Source organism: Felis catus, chromosome B4 (assembly GCF_018350175.1).
Source record: "Felis catus isolate Fca126 chromosome B4, F.catus_Fca126_mat1.0, whole genome shotgun sequence".
Lineage (NCBI taxonomy): Eukaryota > Metazoa > Chordata > Mammalia > Carnivora > Felidae > Felis > Felis catus.
The window spans coordinates 80257338-80275091 of NC_058374.1; the positions used below are offsets into that span (position 1 = coordinate 80257338).

A 17754-nucleotide genomic window follows, 5' to 3' on the forward strand; every position below is an offset into this window, starting at 1 on the left:
AGGATGGGGGAGCTTGTCTCCTCTGACCAGCCCTCCCCTCCCTGCCCTTTATTCCCTCCAGCTGGGAGTCAACTGCGGTAAAGAGAGGCCTGGGTCTTTAGAGCTTTGCTAGGTCTTCCTGACCCCCTCTTCCTCCTCAGCTGGGAAGAAAGACTGCGGCACACACATGGGTGTTGGGTGCTGGTGAGAGTGTGTAAACTCTAGGTGCAAGCGCACCTGGGGGGCCCTCGGCCAGGGAGGGGCCAGTTCGGCCCTTGGGCCAGGGCAGGTCAGGCAGCTGGAGAGGGAGGCCGGGAGGGAAGCCGTTGGGACTTCTGAGCCCATAGGCTGCGACCTGAAATGGCAGAAGCATCTTGAAGGTGGCTGGTTTGAATCCAGGGAGTCCCAAAGCGTTTTCTCTTTCCTCACCACCAGGCCTGGGTGGGCAGCTGTCCCAGCGTCTGTAGTCTGGGGTCTTAGTCTGGCTGGGGCCAGTGTGGTTTCGTGCCTCCTCCCTCTAGCTGCTGGGGTCTTTGCTGGCTCCCCTAGCCCTTGCCTGAGGTAAAAGTAGGCCGGGAGGCCTAGAGGTTCTGCTGTGAGTGGAGTGTAAATGAGTGGGAGAGTGGAGGCAGTGTCTTTACTGGGCTGGCCAGGAAAGATCCTCAGCCCGGAGGAGAGAGTGGCCTCTGGGGGATGGAGCCATCAGGGCCCAATATGGGCAATGATTCCTGGGGCCAGTCTCAGGCTGGGGCACCCTAAAGATTTCTAGGAAGGAGCAGTGAAGGCGTCGGGCACGGGAGGCACGTGTCCTCCACACCTGCAAGTGCGTACCCCTCCCCATGAGTCACCCGGAGCTAAGCCAGGATGGCGAAGACATAGAAACTCAGGCTCCTTGAAGGGGCCGACCATATCTCCCATATCTCGAGGGATTCCGAAGCAGGGAGGAAGGCGGGCCCATGGAGGGCTACTGGCCTAGGCCAAGGGAAAGGGGAGGAGAGGGGAGGGGGCGAGCCAGGTCAGCGCCTACCCAGTGGGGAGGACTGCCTTAGGGCTCGAGGGGGGCCTGGACACCGTTTTTGTGGAGAAGTGTTGGTGGGGGGACGGGGAGAGGACGCTGTCAGTGTGCCCCTGCCGCCCAAAGAACTGAGGAAGAAGCGGGACTGAAGCAGAGACGGAGAGCCCAGGCAGACTCCAGGAGGGTGAAGGGGAACAGAGACCCAAAGACATCGGTGTCTGAGCCGATCCCCATCCCTGGCTCTAGTGGGCTCTCGCCTGTGTGAGGAGCGCTGGCAGGGGACATGGGGAACTCCCGGATGCCCTCCCTCTGGAGCCCTCTGTCCCACGCCAAGATTGGGCCTTCCCACCATCCCCCCCCCCCCCACTCCTTTATTTCCCAGGGAAGCGTGAGCATCCCAGAGGATTTCCCCAGTAGCCCATTCAAAAAGTTAACTCTCAGGTTCTCCCTTTCTCATAAGCGGCCCTCTCCATTCTCCCCTCCCCACCAGTCTGTGATGTTAAGGGTTTCTGGAAACCTTCCATTCAAACCTCAGGGAGACTGGAGTTTTCCTCGGTCTCTAACTTGACTCTGCCCTTCCGCCGGCCTCTATAGGGCTTTAGGGAGCGAGTCTAATGGCCTTTAATCAAGAATTTAGCCGGGGCCAGAGTCCCACACCCAGGCAAACTCAGCCTTCCCAGACTCCTGGCCAAATTGCAGTCCATTCCCTTCCTGTCCGTGGAGAGGGGTGTGTGTTTCTGTTTCACAGATTTATGCAACATCTGTTGGGGGTTCTATGACTTCTTCATCTCCTTTTCTGTGTCTTAAGCTCAACAGTTCCATTTAAGTATCACCCTCTCTTCCTGCCCCAGTAGTAATAGATCGTCCTTCCTCTCAAATACCTGGGCCAGTTTTTTGCTGTTTTGTAGGACAAATACACAATACACAAATGGAAGAAAGACAAATACAAATTGGGCCCGAGACTCTTGGTTTTCCACCCCGCCCCCCACACCTGATTTTGGGGTCTCCTGGAGCAGGGAATGGGTGATCAACCAGGTGCCAAGGTGCCCCAGTCAACCTGGGAAGCTTTTGATTTTGTTCCTAGGTCTTTAACCCTAGAAAAGGTCAAACAACCAATCAGAAATGCGCTAAGCAGGGTCACATGGGCCCCACAAACCAATCAGCCAAAAAGCACTTGGGTCTCTGTCTCACTTTTCCCCTCAACTCCTCTTCCTCTTTCCCTCCCTCACCACCCGCGTTAGCCCCTGAGTCCACCCTTTCTCAGCTACAAATGGGACAAGCGATACTGAGAATATTCTAGCCCCTCTCTTTGTCCCTGAACTAGTTCTGGGGAGTCTTTGGCTTGCGTTCTCTGGTGCCTCGAGGTGAATATCAATTGTACGGGGATCTGAAGTTGGAGGTGTCCTCTGGATCATTCCCATTTCCCCCCCCCCCCCAGTGAGGTCCTACCCAATTCACTGGGCTTTATAGACGTAGACTCGAGATTAGGGTGTACAGTAGGTGTGGATAGGGACTCCAGCCCTGAATTCAAATTCTGACAGTGATTATTCCCTAAACACTTACCTTGTAGAGTTTTCATTCTCTTCAGATCCTCCTGGAGGCAGGTGGGGGCGATTAGAAGAGACCTCTTTTGATTTATCATTCTGGAAGTGCTCAGGAGCCATTAGGTTTATCAAAGGACCTCTGAGGTGGTTGGGGAAGGGAGCAGACGTGGAGATTTTTGCAAGTTGTGTTTGGTATCTTTAGTTTGTTGAATAACTTTTGAGCCAGTTGAAAAAGAGATTTGGTAAAGGAAGTGAGCACAGAAAATTAGGATCCTCCCCTGTTATATTAAACAGTTGATCAATTTAAGTCCCTTTCCTTTCCATTCTTTTAATACAATAATAATATCAATCTTATACAATTATTATACAATAATAGTAACAACAATAATAAACTAAGTGATCATCCTGTGTCCTCGCCACAAAGGACACAGCCACTGAAAGTGTGGATTTCTGTGTTTGTGTTTAGATGGATCAAGTCAGAACAAGCAATGGGTGAGAAACTGTTTTGGAGCAAGATTGTCTAATGGCACAGAAACTGTGCACGTAGGACAGAAAGGCTGTGTTTTCTGAATGCTGGGGCTGGGCCCTAAGCCACTCCACTCGTGAATCCAGACCCAGAGATTTCTCCCTCCAGTACCCCCCATGCTCTAGGGCTTTGTTTTGTGGTTAATTTTATGGTTGAGTTCCCTCTCTTCTCTTGATCTTCTGCCCTCCTTGAGCTGACTGAGGGGCAGGAGCTCTGATGGCCTGTGCCACTCACACCTCTAACCCCTCTTTAGGGGCATCAGGAGTGCACGAGTGCAAGTAGTAACCCAGTTTGAGCTGGGCTTTGTCAGCACCACTCTGCTTGTTGGTCTTCTGCGTGGGCCTGATTTGGGGACAGTGCCACAGGACAGAGGGGAAGGATTAGAGTGAGAAGTCAGAGGGAGGGCAGCTCTTCTCAGAAAGCATGGGACCTCCACTTCCCACGTCTCCGTCAACCACACTGCACCACTGACCTCTTTCATGAGTTTGAATTAAAGCACGCACATTTATTTTTCCCTGGTAGATGGTGTGGGAGTCTTTGAGACCAACTTTCACCTCCACTGTGGATTTCTCACACTGGAGTTTCGAGATCTCATGAAGGGTGGGAAAAGAAAGATGGGGGCTTGCTTCTGTCCCCACAGGCACTGGGAAGAGAGGTTTGATTGCTCCAGTCCCTTCTAATACCCATGTGAACTTTTTCTGTCTCTTTGACTCTCCCTTTCTGTGTATAATTGCTTTGGGCTGAGTTTTTGAGCTGAAACATCATTGTCCTAGGCTTCAATTCTGTGTTTTCTTTTGCTGGGGAAACAAGAATTACCCTGAGCCTCCTGCTGGTGGGACTGGAGACCCTGGAGCCCTTTCAGATGGAGAAGGGAGACAATCCGGATTTGAGACCCCAAGCTAAGGCTTTCTGGGTTAGAGATTCCATTTAAGGAAGGAACTAGATTGCTGGAGGGCCAAGAAAATCACATTCCCTTTTATTGGGTCTTTGTCACCCAGAATAGTATATCTGTATACTCCCAGATATACTATTAGTATATATACTATTATACTAATAGTATAATACTATTATATTAGTATATATACTAGCATAGTATATAGTATATATACTAATACTAGTATATACTACTAATAGTAGTATACTATTAATAGTATATCTCCCTTGGCTGCTTTGAAGGGACCCCAGAAGCCCAAGGAGGCTGGACTGAGGAACTGGGGTGAAAGAGATCTCTTTGTCCTTGAATCCTACAGAACCCTGGGATTCACCTGCCTCTGCCATTGCTAAGGCTCACTGTGGGGCAAAAGGAGAACAGAGATACCCAGGAGATTTTCTGAGTGTGTGTGTGTGTGTGTGTGTGTGTGTGTGTGTGTGTGAGAGAGAGAGAGAGAGAGAGAGAGAGAGAGAGAGAGAGATTGGGGGTGTGTGTGATGCAATTTGGGACTTGGGAAAGTTGGGCTAGGTAATCCAGGACCTTATTCAGCCTCTGATGACCAGGCCTTAAGATCTACAATGAGAGGTTGGATAGGTTTATGCAGGAAGGCAGCTACTTCTCTACACCTGACACTCATACAGAGAAAGTTCTACCATGATCTGCAGCCCCACACGGGCTGGGTGGGATGTGTGGGTTCAGTTACCTGGTGTTCCTTCAGTACCGCAGGTGTCTCAGTTCTCTGAGAGGCAGAGCAGGTTGGGTTCCACCCTTGAAAAATCCCCAGCCCTCGGCCCCAAACACCACACCAGAACACACAGTAGCATATGCACATGCCCAGAGAAGCCCAGTAAACCAACTGACTTGAGCCAGCCTCGCACTCATTGTCCTGCCCCATTTTTCCCATGGGTTCAGCCTGAAGACCATTTGTCCTCCCCAGCTCAGCCCTGCCCCTCAAGCCCTGGGCAACTGTTAAGTTTCCTCTCTCCTGCCTCCCTGGAACACCAAAACGCTGGAGCAGCCCCCACAGATGGGGGCAGCCAGGCTCTTGGTGACCTTTAGTGTCCTGTTAGCCTGTTGGGTTGTGGGGTGTTGAAAGGCATTGAACTGGGACTTTTGAGACCAGACCCGTCTCTGATCAGATTCTCCTTGTACTTGCTATCCTAGGCTCAAACTCCAAAACTCCAAATTTCTCAGGGCTGCTTCTTTGGTCAGTGGGGGACAATTTTGTCTAGTAAATACTTCTTTAAAAAGTCAACTTTCTGGAAAACCCAGTGTGTGTGTGTGTGTGTGTGTGTGTGTGTGTGTGTGTGTGGTGTGAATGAAGGGAGTAAGGGTCAGGTCCCTCATTTTAGATTGGGTCTCTCCCCCTTCTCTGGGTGGAGGATGGGGGCGTGGGCTGAGGTTTTATTGAGGGTGCTTTTCCTGTTGGGAGTAGAGATGGGGTCATAAAAGCCTAGAGGAGGCTGTTTTGATCTGGTGACTTCTCAGGAAGTAGCATCTGAGGTTTTGCTTTGTAAATCACTCTGCCCCAAGCTGGCCAGCTAGATTGGATTGCACTTCCCGAAGCCCACCTGGGGCCCTCTTGCCTCCCTTTCCCCAGTAAACCAAAGAAGAAAAAATAAAAGGAAGTCCAGGGCTTTCCAAATCTTATGCCTCCAATAAGAAAAGCGCTTGTTGGTGAATTTTCCCCCCTCAAAGTTCCAGATTTACAAGCCATGCAATCGCTCATTTTTCTTTTGCCCACACAGACCTTGGTGTCCCCAACCCCTCAATTAAAAAGGAACTAACATAGAATGCAATCAGCTTTTGAGCCTGGTGGTTGATACTATGACTCCTGGGGGCTCTACCATGACTTCTGGATCTGCTATCTCCCTGTGACCCCTTTCCTGAGCCCAAACCCCTTCTTGACAAGACGGGACTTCAGAGGTAGAAAGAGCTCTTGAAAAGAGGCATTGGGAGTGAGCATATAGAAGAACCCATCCAGCACCTAGCACCGAATGAATGGAGAAAACCCTCTGTGACTGGGTTTTATGTAATTAAGATGGGTGTAGGTGTGTGTGTGAAAGCCCACAGCCTTCTGACAGCTCACTGTAACTGAACTGTCTCCAAACAAAATCATATTTTACCTGAATAGCTCCATTTTGTAATGTTAATGAGCCTTCCCCTTCTAAAGACACCCCAACTTCCCAAGGGTCCCCCCCACCTTCCCCAGCCCTGGGCTAGGGAGCAGAAGGGAAAGGAAGAAAAGAGCTCTCTACCTCCGTCTTAGCAAGGGCTATATCAAGTCAGGACGCTTTCAGGCCCAGGGATCAGGGCTCCTATCCATTGCCAGAGAAATGCCCCCATATGCTGGAAATGAGGCCATAGATTATGAGTTCCTGGGCTTCTTAGCACTTGCACAGGTCCTAGTTTACCCTCATTTGTTTCCCAGAGAAGTCTGGGCTAGGACATCCCAAACGCACAATCACTAGAGAATCTCCCTCATTCCTAGGACTCAATGCAAATACACATATTGTTATAGAGAGCTGAGCAGTCCAATAGCTATACACGTGAAAATGTATTTATAGATCGATCTATGTCTATATAACAGGATGTATGTTTTATATCACTTTCTGCTCCACATTTAAATGCAGGTATATAGATCTTTAGATTTATAGATCCACAGTGAACATACCAGTCCTCCGTCGAATTCCTGCGTGCGCATTACCAATCTTTCTGTAGTGTTTGGATGTATACGCTGGGATGTATTGGTACAGTCTCTCTAAACATCTAGATGAATCTTTGGGGTTTTTTTTTCTCTCGATGGGAAAGAACTATGTGTGTGTTGCTCAATCTCTATTTTGAAAATTTTATCTAAATTTATGCAAGGGCCTCTCAACCCGTAAAATAGCTACATATTGAGGCTACATTTGGAGATCTTTACGGCCTTTGCAGTTTTGCTGCAAACTTAAACATTTGAACATATGTTTAAAGGGGTTCCATAATGCATACATCTGTATGTAGGGGCATAGATCTCCCTCTGGAAGGATTAAAACTTCCTGCATCTCTCTATCTCTGTGATCAATAGAGACATCAGGCGAGTGGGGATGGAGAACAAATACCTTTTGGATGTTTTGCTTGTTAAAGTGAGTGATTCTGTTGCTATCTCTAAGGCTATCTCCAAAACTAGTCCAACTGAGTCATCTGCCTCTTGAAAACCCACTCTAGGGACCATAGCCTCTCTCTCCAGGCTGTCTCTGTGACAGCCAGGTTCCCCATCCTGCAGTACCTCTCAAGACAGCCTAAGGAGAATGCGAGAGAAGGGGAGAGCCCTCAGCTGGGCTGTCTTGGCTCTCAGGGTGGAGAGGCTGACACAGGCATGAAAGTCTTCCCCAACCCCAAATGGGCCTTTGAAATTTGGGAAAAGGGCGTTCAAGTCCCCGACTATTTTTGTAGAGTGCCCAAATGGTGCCAGGGTCACTGCCCGACCCCTAGGTGCCCCCCTCCCCAATTGTTCTTGGTGCCCAGGGCCCAATTAAGCGGCCGCCTCGCTCCCGGCAGCCACTCTCTTATCGGCCCGGGATTGATGCCTCCGCGGCTCCTGTATATCATTTCCAAGATTTTTTCTGTCCAACTCCTCGGCTCCTTTGGCTTCCGCGGCTTTGACTAATGATTGCTACAGATGCCAACGTCTCCAGAATCCTAATAGCCAGGCAGGCGGACTCTTATTTACCCGGCAACATTGCTGCGGGGTCGGGGTTGGGGGGGAGGTTGGGGGGAGCAGGGGTTGGGGGTGTTGTAGGTCGGAGGACAGGGAGAAGGTTGTGACCAACTCAAGTTTCCCTGAACTTCTTCCCCAGTGGGCAACACATTCATGAGTCCCTCCTCTCCCTGAAGGAAAAAATATGTGTATGTGTGTGTGTGTGTGTGTGTGTGTGTGTGTGTGTAGTCATAAAATACTGCTAATAGTAAACTCATTGCTTGCCTCGTTGGAAGGGATCAAAGAATGAACAGGACGTGGGAGAATACTCAGAGAAGTGTTTATTAGTTGTAAATAGATGAGAGAGTAAGCGGAAAAGCAGTGGTTTGGGGAGGAAAGGGAGTTGTGTTTTGTTTTGTTTTGTTTTTCTTCCGGAGACAGGGAAAGAGGTCAGCCACGGTGGGCGAAGGGGCTCCTTTTCTTTATTTCATGGCTTCCCCTTCCTCTCCCCACCCCAAACCTACACTTCTCATAAATGAAAATTCCTCCCCTCTTTCCCTTCCTTCGCCTCACCTTCAGTCCCTCCGGGGAAGGGGCTGTCGCCCGGCGTGTTCCTGGACGCAGGTGCCCGCGGCCGGGCCCGCTGGGGCTGCCAGGGCGACGGGCCTCTGTCTGGGGCCGGGAAGCCAGAGCAGATTCAACGACCGACGGCAGGCTGGGGGCCGCCAGCCCCACGGGCCCGCTCGCGCTCGGTGGTGCAAAGTTGTGGCCGAATTTTCTTGTCCCGGCGCTTCTCGAGCTCCCGCGCGGGGCTGCTCTTTGGGGGAAGCGGCTCGAGCTCCCCGCGGAGCCTGGAGCCGGGCGTGGTGCCGCCTCGGGTCTCCATCCAGACCTTCTAATGCACACCACATTCGGGGGAAGAGAAAACACAAAAACGCGGAGCAGCCCAGCTCCGGGCCCAGGCATGGAGTGATAACTCAGACATGGAACATTTTTCTATCAGAGGATAATGGAGCACAAAATAATTCAGGAAGGCGAATGGGCAGGACCCGAGTATCAGAGCCCGGCGGCGTGGGGCTGCTGCAGCCAGGGCCGCGCCGAGCACCGTGGGAGGACCATTTCGTTGGCGTGTAGGGCGAGGCAGCAGCCCGGACCCACCGGACCCAGGCCACCCGAGGGGCAGTCTCTAAATTACAGCCCGTCAGGAGGACTCGGAAACACAAAAAGGGAGCCGAAAGATTTAAACAGTCGGAGGCAGAGGCGTCCCGACGCGACCAAAGCGAAAATCAATCACGTAATTAAACCGGGGAAAGGGCGAGGCCCGAGGCTGGGGGTCCTGGGTTCGGAGGAGGCGGCCAAGGTGCGGGCCGAGGCAGGCGAGCGGCCTGGGGATGGGGCTCGCCCGCCGCGGCCAGAGCGCGGAGGGGGCTGCGGGCAAGTTTAGATCAGATCGCAATGGATTCCCGCTTGGCTGGGAAGTCCTGAAGCCGCCGATGGCCCCTTATCGAGCTCCCCCATTTTTATGGAGCTGTGGTGCAGCATTAAAGGCTGCTCCCTATATTCCAGTGGTGCCAGGGATGTGTCTAGGGAAGTGTGTCCGGGAGCCCAGGTGGCACCAAGATGCTGCCTCTGGGTTTGAGGGGATAGAGGGAGGTGGCACCCTAGTTTCGGCCCTTACATGTTGTCCTGGGCCTTAACTCCCCCAACCCAGGAATCAAGGGTCTCCCATCTGTGGGCCAAGGCTGGGAAGGGGAGTAGGAGGCAGGTAGACTTATTAAAGGAGAAACTTGGGGCTGAGCAAACTGGGCCCCTTTGGGCAGGGAAGGAGAAGGGAAGATTCCTGGAAGAAGAAAATTAGGCACACTGGGAGCTCTGTTTTGTGAGGGAATGATGCTCTTGTTATTATAGAGGTTAATAATGGTAATGATCTTGAATGGCTGGGTCAGTCCAGAGAGACCAAACTCTCCACAGTCCTTCCTCACAGAAGCTTTTCTGGAGAAGTCAAGGGGTCCCCAACTTGGTTGTGGTTGAGGAGAATAAAATAAAGACCTTTCCTCTCTCTCCCTGCCCTTTCCTCTCTGACTCCTTGAGGGCCCCAGGAAAAAAAGGAACCTTATAAAATCGCCATCACCTTCCCCACCCCCATTATTTTTCCTCTCCCCTTTGCAGTTCATGGAAAATGCACTGTCTTCTTCGGGAGGTGGGCTTTCCTGGGGTGCCCTGTTCATGAAGCAAGCAGTTACCATTCCACATCCCCAGGAATTCTGTCTCTGACCCTGGAGGAGAGAGATCCAGGATTCTCTTGCCTGCTCCATGGAATTCTCCCTCTATCCTTAGCCTTTCCCAAGCTCTGCCTTCCTTGGTCCTGGGTGCCTGGTCCCATGGGTCTCTGGCCTCTCAGAAGCCAAGAACAGATTGGGGCATTTTGAGATGCCCTCATCAAGCCCCTATCGATTCCTTAATTCTGGGTTCCCAGCCTCCTATCATTTCTTTAATTCTGGAAGCACCAGGCCAGGGAGCCCTCCATAAGCTACCCTAAAGCCAACCTAATTCCTAGAACTTTCAAAACTGCCTTTCAGCTCCTTTGAAAGTAAAAGTCCTTTCCCCCTCTAACAGGGAAGTTTAGGTTACAAATCTCCAGCAGCGCAAGCTTCCTGAAGCCTTAAGTCAGAATTTTCAACAGCAACAACAATGTTAATAATAATAAGAATTAAAGCTTGCATCCAAGGGAGAAAGGGACACCCCAGCTCAAGTTTTAAAGGGGATATAATCCAGCAGCCTTGGATGAGAGTGGGGCAGGGGGGTCAGTGAGGCCAGGATGAGCAAGGAAGGGGGTGGGGAACCCAACCTCTAACTAACAATTTCTCCAGCATAAAAATGAAACATCAAATTCGTTAGCCCAGGGCCTTCATTTTTCCTCTTCCACATTATAACTAGTTATTGAACTCGCTGGAAGATCTAAAGGCCATTTGCGAAGAGACAAATTTCAATGGAGTTTCCCCATCAATAACCCCATGGCAGTGACCTATTGGAACAAGTCAAACACCCGAGGTGAAATGCAGGTCACTCTGTCTAACCAATATTAAAATGCGGCCACTTTTTAAAAAGCCACTTTAAACGAGATTTGAGGAAAATTGAATTCCAAGGAAGGCAAGGCAAGGAGGGGGAAATCCACGAGAGGACCTTGCCTATGGTCTCCGAACAAACAAGAGAAATTCATCTTTAATATTTTAAAGGGGGGCAAATTAACATTCCATGATTGCTTTTTTTTTTTTTTTTTTCACTATAAGCGATTCCAGGAGAAAAAAAAAGGTTTAGTATTTTCTGGTGACATGTCCGGGTTATTAAAATCATTTTAGACCAATTCATTACTTTTACTGACAAGAGATTTAAGAAAAAATCAATTAAGCATTTGCATATTCTTTTGCATACATTACCTCTGCCTGCTGGCATTAGAAAGGGACAAAAACACCCATCTATACGTACACACACGACAAGAAATAAGATAGGAGTCTTGCTTTGGTTTGGGGTTTTCAAGTTGCTTGGAGAAAAAATAAAAATGAAATGAATTACTTGATTGCATACCATCTAAAAGTCAATTTATTTGAGGAAGAGGAAAGAGATGTGATTTTTTAATCTCTAAAACAACAACAAAACCACACACACACACACACACACACAATCCTGCACTTCTGAGAGTGGGAGAAGGAATGACCCTCATTTTCCTTCTCTTTGCCCTCCAAATCCCGAGTTGGCTCTCCCATTTATTTTCTCCCTAGGAAAATCTAGGGAGTCTGAGAGGTGAGATTTTAATGCAGCACAGAACGTGTGGAGCCGCCGAGGTCCTTCAGCCGGCTGCTTGTTACTGGGGAGGGGAGGAATATGGGTTATCCAACGGTCAGTATGGTAATCCGGGCACAATAAGGCCTCGCACACAATGGACACATATTTTTCTTCAGTGGTGTCAGAAGGGAAGCGCTTTGTACTGAAACAGGTTTCCGAAAGAGAAACCAGATCGAGATTCAGAAAGGAGATGGGGAGGGTGGCATTCAGAGAGTGTTTGGAAGCTGGCAAAAGGTGGTCAGAAAAAATTTAAAAATAAAATTGGGTCAGGGAGAGAGAGGTAGAGGGCAGAGCAGGGGTGGGGGTGGGGGGGTGGAGACCCCCGGGCTGGCAAGGCAGGAGCAGGAGGGCAAAGCACAAAAGGAGACAGGACCAGATAAGAGGGCTCAACACAGGCAGGAGCGGCTTTAGTACTCCCCCCTCCATAAAGCCAATGCTAAGTGCACTGCCTCTCCAGAAGGATTTCATTTCTGTGATTATAATAATATCCAGGTGAAAATGTTTGCATGTATGTGTATGGTGGAGTCTGGCTGGCTTGCTATTTTCCCTTGTGATAGGTGACTTTCTTGCTATTAAGCTATAGGCACCCAGAAGGAGTTTTATGGCGAATGATGTAGATGAATGTGGACAAATTTGGGGGAGTCTCCCAGATTTCACTTTCTGGAGGTGCGTGTTGAATTGGCTGTGCCAACGTGGAACGAGAACCCCACATATTTATGGCTGCATAAGGAGGCATCTGATGTATTAACAAGTACTAATAGTATGTATGCATATATGTTAGCCGTAATAACCAAAGACAGACTTGACATTCAGCTGGAGGCAACTGAACTCTGTATCTATGTCTACATATTGGCCCAAGGTGGGTTTTCTGCTCCTGCTCCCTTGAACCACCTGCAGGAGCTCAGAATCTTGGGGAGTGGGGGTGTGGGACCGGCAATGCCTTGGGAAGAACTCCCTAAGAATCCCGAGAAGGTGAAGAGATGGAAGAAAAGAGGGTTGTGGTGGGGGCAGGGCTGGTAGAAGGAGAGTGGGAGGGCTGGGAGCAGAAGAGCCAGGCCCAGACCTCACCTTTCCAAGGTGGGGAAGAGAATATTCCGGGCCAGGACTGGGTGGGGCAACCTGATCCAGGTGCTGGCCTGAAAGGGAGGTTGGGGGTGGGGCTGGAAGGCTTTCTTCTTCTTCAGCAACCCTCCCCCCACCCTACCTGAGCTCTCTGGAGCTTTGGCTCTCCCTGTGGGGCAGTCTGGGGCTGCGGTTCAGACTCTTTATGTAGGCAGCATCCAGCGTTGGTTTCCCTCTGCCCTCTTCCAGCAACTTATGATTAACCCGCCCCTACCCCCAATAAAGACGACAAATCAAACCCTCCCAGACTCCAACCACTATCACCCAAGTAGCAGCCTTCTCCTCCTCACAGTTTCACGTTCCTCTTCCAGCCAAACTGGCCAGTCCTCACATGCACACGGTCCCAGACAGGAATGGGCAGAGGTTCTCAACCCACTTGGGAAATCTGGGAATCTCCTCTAAGAGATGGTGGACCTTCAGGGAATTCCTGTTTCCTCAGCCACCTGGTGGGAGGGGGGCAGGGCACTGTCCTCTTGGGGAGAGGGTATCCAGGAGCCCCCAAGCACTCCTCACTCCTGGTGAGCCTGGGGTGAGGGGGGCCTCGGCATGACATCGGAGGATGTAAGGTGGTCAGCGGGCCCAGGCGGTTCTCATTTCTGCCCTCAGGGTGAGCCCTAATTTGGAGATGGGAACCCCCCCCCTCCCGCATCCCTAAGGTGGTAAAAGATAGGTGGGGAATCTCCTGCCTTCGGTCTTCCCTCTCATGAGAGAGCTTTATTTTTTTTTCCCTTTCCCCTCCTCATTCCCTTAATTGCAGATGTTCTAATTAAACCCTCAAATAGTTGTTATGCCGTTTTAAAAGGTACTTATTCAAGTGTCAACCAGGCTGGGCTGGGAGGAGGCAGCGTAGGGCGGCGAATTAAAGGTAGATTGACTAATCACGGCGGCGATCATAATAATAAAATCAGAGGGAAAAAAATCACATTACGACTTTTCGTGGAAAGGAGGGAGCAGGCAGCCAGCGGCCGCCAGCCCTGCGCCGCCGCCGACACAAAGAGTGCGGGCGATTCCGCGAGACTGATTTATGACGTTTTACAGCCCTATAAAAGCTGGAGCGACGAGGCAAGCGCTCCTACCACCGCTGGCAGATTTAGTCTAATAAATAAAACATAAACAGTTAACTTTATGTGTCACTTTTATTGTTATCAAGTAAAATATAGCCGAGCCCCGGCAAGCTATGATTTTAAACTATAATTGTTATCAAGTACAACAAGGGGACCCAGCTCCCTCCCTGGGCTCTCCCTTCTGCCACCCCCCAACTCTGAGTTATGGGATCAGCTAATTGGAATTGGTGGCACGGCGTGGCCACCCCTGGCTGCGGGGGGGGGGGGCGTCGGAAAAAGCAGCCCTTCCTTGCCCCCTCCCTCCTCCAGGGCCCTGCCACCCCGCCATCAGGGTGTTCCTGTGGGTGGGTGGCAGAGACAGGGGAGGGTGGAGGAATGGGCTGGAGACCCCCGAGGCCTGCCTAGCCTCCCCAGCTCGGTGAGCTCACCCCTCAGCTTTTGGAAGGCAGCCTGGAGCTGGCCCTTGGGAGTGTGTGTTTACATGTAAACACATGTGTTACATGGATACAATCCCTGGCCGGAAGCAGGCTCTACCCACACAGGCCTCCCTCTCAGTTAGGTCGGCTCACTGTGGGGATGAAGAAAGAAGAGCGCTCAGGGCCGTGGCTGGGCACCATCACAGGGCACTGGTTCCTGGCAGATCCCACTTCTCCTCGCCCTTGGTCCTTAGGAACCAGTCCTGGAGGTAGTTGTAAGAAAGCAGCAGGCCAGACGGAAGGAGAGTGGAAACAGCAGCCAGCGGTGGAAGAGATCATCTGCTCTGGGGCTGGGGCAGGGAGGGTCAGTGGGTTCTAGGGGAGGAGGGCAAGGCTTCTGAACTCTGCTTTTGCCAACCACTTCCTGTCTCTCTTCAGCGGGGGCTCAACCCCCAGACTTCCAGAAATGACGTCAGAATCATTTGCATCCCGCTGCCTCTACCTGCCCGGTCCAGCTGGGACCCTGCCTCGCCGGCCCCATGGCCAGAGGGTTGGGTGAGTGTGTACGGGGAAGGGGGCTGGACTCTGGTATCCTTGGATGGGGGGCACCCCAGGCTCTCCAGCCTCCTGGGCTTAGCCTGGGCCCCTCCCCATCCAACCTCCACTCCAGTCCTCCTCATTCAACTTCCTCTTCCTGCAAAAGAGGGGCGCTGCCCGGTGACCTACACAGACTGAGACAGGATCGCCATGAATGGAGACCTCTGGAAAAGCTCAGGAGCCGAGGCCCAGGGGGCCCACCGGAGGCCCAAGGGGAGACCATGGGAGGGGGCTGAATCACAGCCTCCCGACAGCCCCCCAGTGCCCAGGCTTTGGAAGGGAGCTGGGGGCTTCCCATCTCCTTTTGCAGGGGAGGGCTGTCAGTCGGCGGCGTGCGCACTGGGGGCACCTCAGCCCCCGCCAGCTAACCCCACATCACCACCACCACCACCCCCAGCACCACCACCACCACCACCACACACAAAAAAAATTGGATACATTTTGAATAAAGCGATTCGGTTCCTTATCCGGGGACTGGGTTGCTCCGTGTGATTGGCCGGCGGAGTCACATGGTGAAAGTAACTTTACAGGGTCGCTAGCTAGTAGGAGGGCTTTATGGAGCAGAAAAACGACAAAGCGAGAAAAATTATTTTCCACTCCAGAAATTAATGATCATGAGCTCGTATTTGATGGACTCTAACTACATCGATCCGAAATTTCCTCCATGCGAAGAATATTCGCAAAATAGCTACATCCCTGAACACAGTCCGGAATATTACGGCCGGACCAGGGAATCGGGATTCCAGCATCACCACCAGGAGCTGTACCCACCACCGCCTCCGCGCCCTAGCTACCCCGAGCGCCAGTATAGCTGCACCAGTCTCCAGGGGCCGGGCAATTCGCGAGGCCACGGGCCGGCCCAGGCGGGCCACCACCACCCCGAGAAATCACAGCCGCTCTGCGAGCCGGCGCCTCTCTCAGGCGCCTCCGCCTCCCCGTCCCCAGCCCCGCCAGCCTGCAGCCAGCCAGCCCCTGACCATCCCTCCAGCGCCGCCAGCAAGCAACCCATAGTCTACCCATGGATGAAAAAAATCCACGTTAGCACGGGTAGGCAACTTTGCTTTTTGCTCTCCCCCTCCCTCCCCTCTTCCCCAGCGCTCCCCACCCTCCCCGGCCCCCTCCGGCCCCCGTCCTCCTTTCTCTCCTTCCCCCTCTCTCTCCAGGAGCGACTCTGGGTTAGCACAATTGAACTGGATTTACGAGCGAGAATGGGTAATTACATCCCCCATAAATTTTATGGCTTAGCTACTCTGGGCAGTCCGAGCCATGTGCTACGATCTGTTATGTATGTGTGAAAACTATGCTCGCTTTCTAAGGGCGCATAAATAATTCAGTGTCGTTACAATGAGGATTCCCCTCTTATTACACTACAAAGTCTCCAGCTTCCTTCAACTTCTTTATAACCCATTTAGCTTGATGACTTTATTTCCACCACCCCCTCCTCCTGTTCCACAGAGCTGAGGATGGGGTGAGGGTGGGGGGCGGGAGCCTGCTGCCTCTGAACCCCACTATTTGCTTTTCCCCTCCTCCTCCCCCCCCCAGTGAACCCCAATTATAACGGAGGGGAACCCAAGCGCTCGAGGACAGCCTACACCCGGCAGCAAGTCCTGGAATTAGAGAAAGAGTTTCATTACAATCGCTACCTGACCCGAAGGAGAAGGATCGAGATCGCCCACTCGCTGTGCCTCTCTGAGAGGCAGATCAAAATCTGGTTCCAAAACCGTCGCATGAAATGGAAGAAGGACCACCGACTCCCCAACACCAAAGTCAGGTCAGCGCCCCCGGCCGGCGCTGCGCCCAGCACCCTCTCGGCAGCCACCCCGGGCACTTCTGAAGACCACTCCCAGAGCGCCACGCCGCCGGAGCAGCAACGGGCAGAGGACATTACCAGGTTATAAAACATAACTCACACCCTGCCCCCACCCCATGCCCCCATCCTCCCCCTCACACACAAATTGACTCTTATTTATAGAATTTAATATATATATATTTTTTGGTTCTTTTCTCTCTTCCTCCCACCTTATCCCTTGTCAATTCCAAACTGACAAAACAGATAAGCCCTCTGCCCTTCTCTCCCTTCCACTGTTAAGGACCCTTTTAAGCATGTGATGTTGTCTTAGCATGGTACCTGCTGGGGTTTTTTTTTTTAAGGCCATTTTTGGGGGGTTATTTATTTTTTAAGGAAGAAAGCTGCAAAAATTATATATTGCAAGGTGCGATGGTCTGGTTTGGGTGAATTTCAGGGGAAATGAGGAACAGAAAAAAAGGAAAGAGATTTTTAAGCCAATTCTCCTCCTTCTCCTCCTCCTCCTCCCCCCCTCTTTCCTTAGGCCTTTTGCATTGAAAATGCACCAGGGGAGGTTAGTGAGGGGGAAGTCATTTTAAGGAGAACAAAGCTATGAAGTTCTTTTGTATTATTGTTGGGGGGGGCTGGGAGGAGAAGGGGGAAGACAGCAGACAAAGCTAAATGCATCTGAAGAGCCTCTCAGAGCTGTTCAGTTTGAGGAGCCAAAAGAAAATAAAAATGAACTTTCAGTTCAGAGAGGCAGTCTATAGGTAGAACCCCCCCTCCCCACCATCGTGGTTATTGTGTTTTTGGACTGAATTTACTTGATTATTGTAAAACTTGCAATAAAGAATTTTAGTGTCGATGTGAAATGCCCCGTGATCAATAATAAACCAGTGGATGTGAATTAGTTTTACGTCAATGTCTGATGGTTTCTTTTTATCCCCTCCTCCTTCTGGCCTGATAACATCCCCCCTTCTCGATAGTTGCCTAAGTTTACTCTAAGCAAACACACAAATCTTAACTCTCCACTCCGTTTCCAATGTCCTTAGAAGAACCAGCAAGGGGGTTGGGGCAGGGGATCCTCAGGAGAGGGCATATGGAGGATTAGTGCTGATCTCTCCTGTCCCTTCCCTGAGTCTGCAGAGGCCAGACTCTTCTGGGGGTACTTAGAGTGGAGCTGGGAGGGTCTCACTTCTCTGTAGTTAGGTACCCGTCTTCTTTTTGTTGATTTCCCTCTCCCCTCTTCTCT

The 17754-nt window shown here is 51.3% G+C and overlaps 1 protein-coding gene across 8 annotated transcripts in view; it reads left to right on the top strand.

Moving 5' to 3' along the window:
• HOXC4 (homeobox C4) overlaps nucleotides 1-17418 on the top strand; it is a 50627-nt gene extending 33209 nt beyond the window's left edge. For 4 of the 8 annotated variants that reach the window (XM_045061883.1, XM_045061881.1, XM_045061882.1 and 1 more), the window contains exons 2-3: nucleotides 14558-15763; nucleotides 16259-17418. In XM_045061883.1, the coding sequence (XP_044917818.1) occupies nucleotides 15325-15763; nucleotides 16259-16614 (795 nt within the window). In that variant the 5' untranslated portion in view covers nucleotides 14558-15324 and the 3' untranslated portion in view covers nucleotides 16615-17418. Of the gene's footprint in view, nucleotides 1-13961; nucleotides 14392-14557; nucleotides 15764-16258 lie in introns of those variants that run through there. The other 4 variants (XM_045061884.1, XM_045061880.1, XM_045061885.1 and 1 more) reach the window with 4 other exon arrangements.
• The last annotated feature ends 336 nt before the right edge of the window (nucleotides 17419-17754 follow it).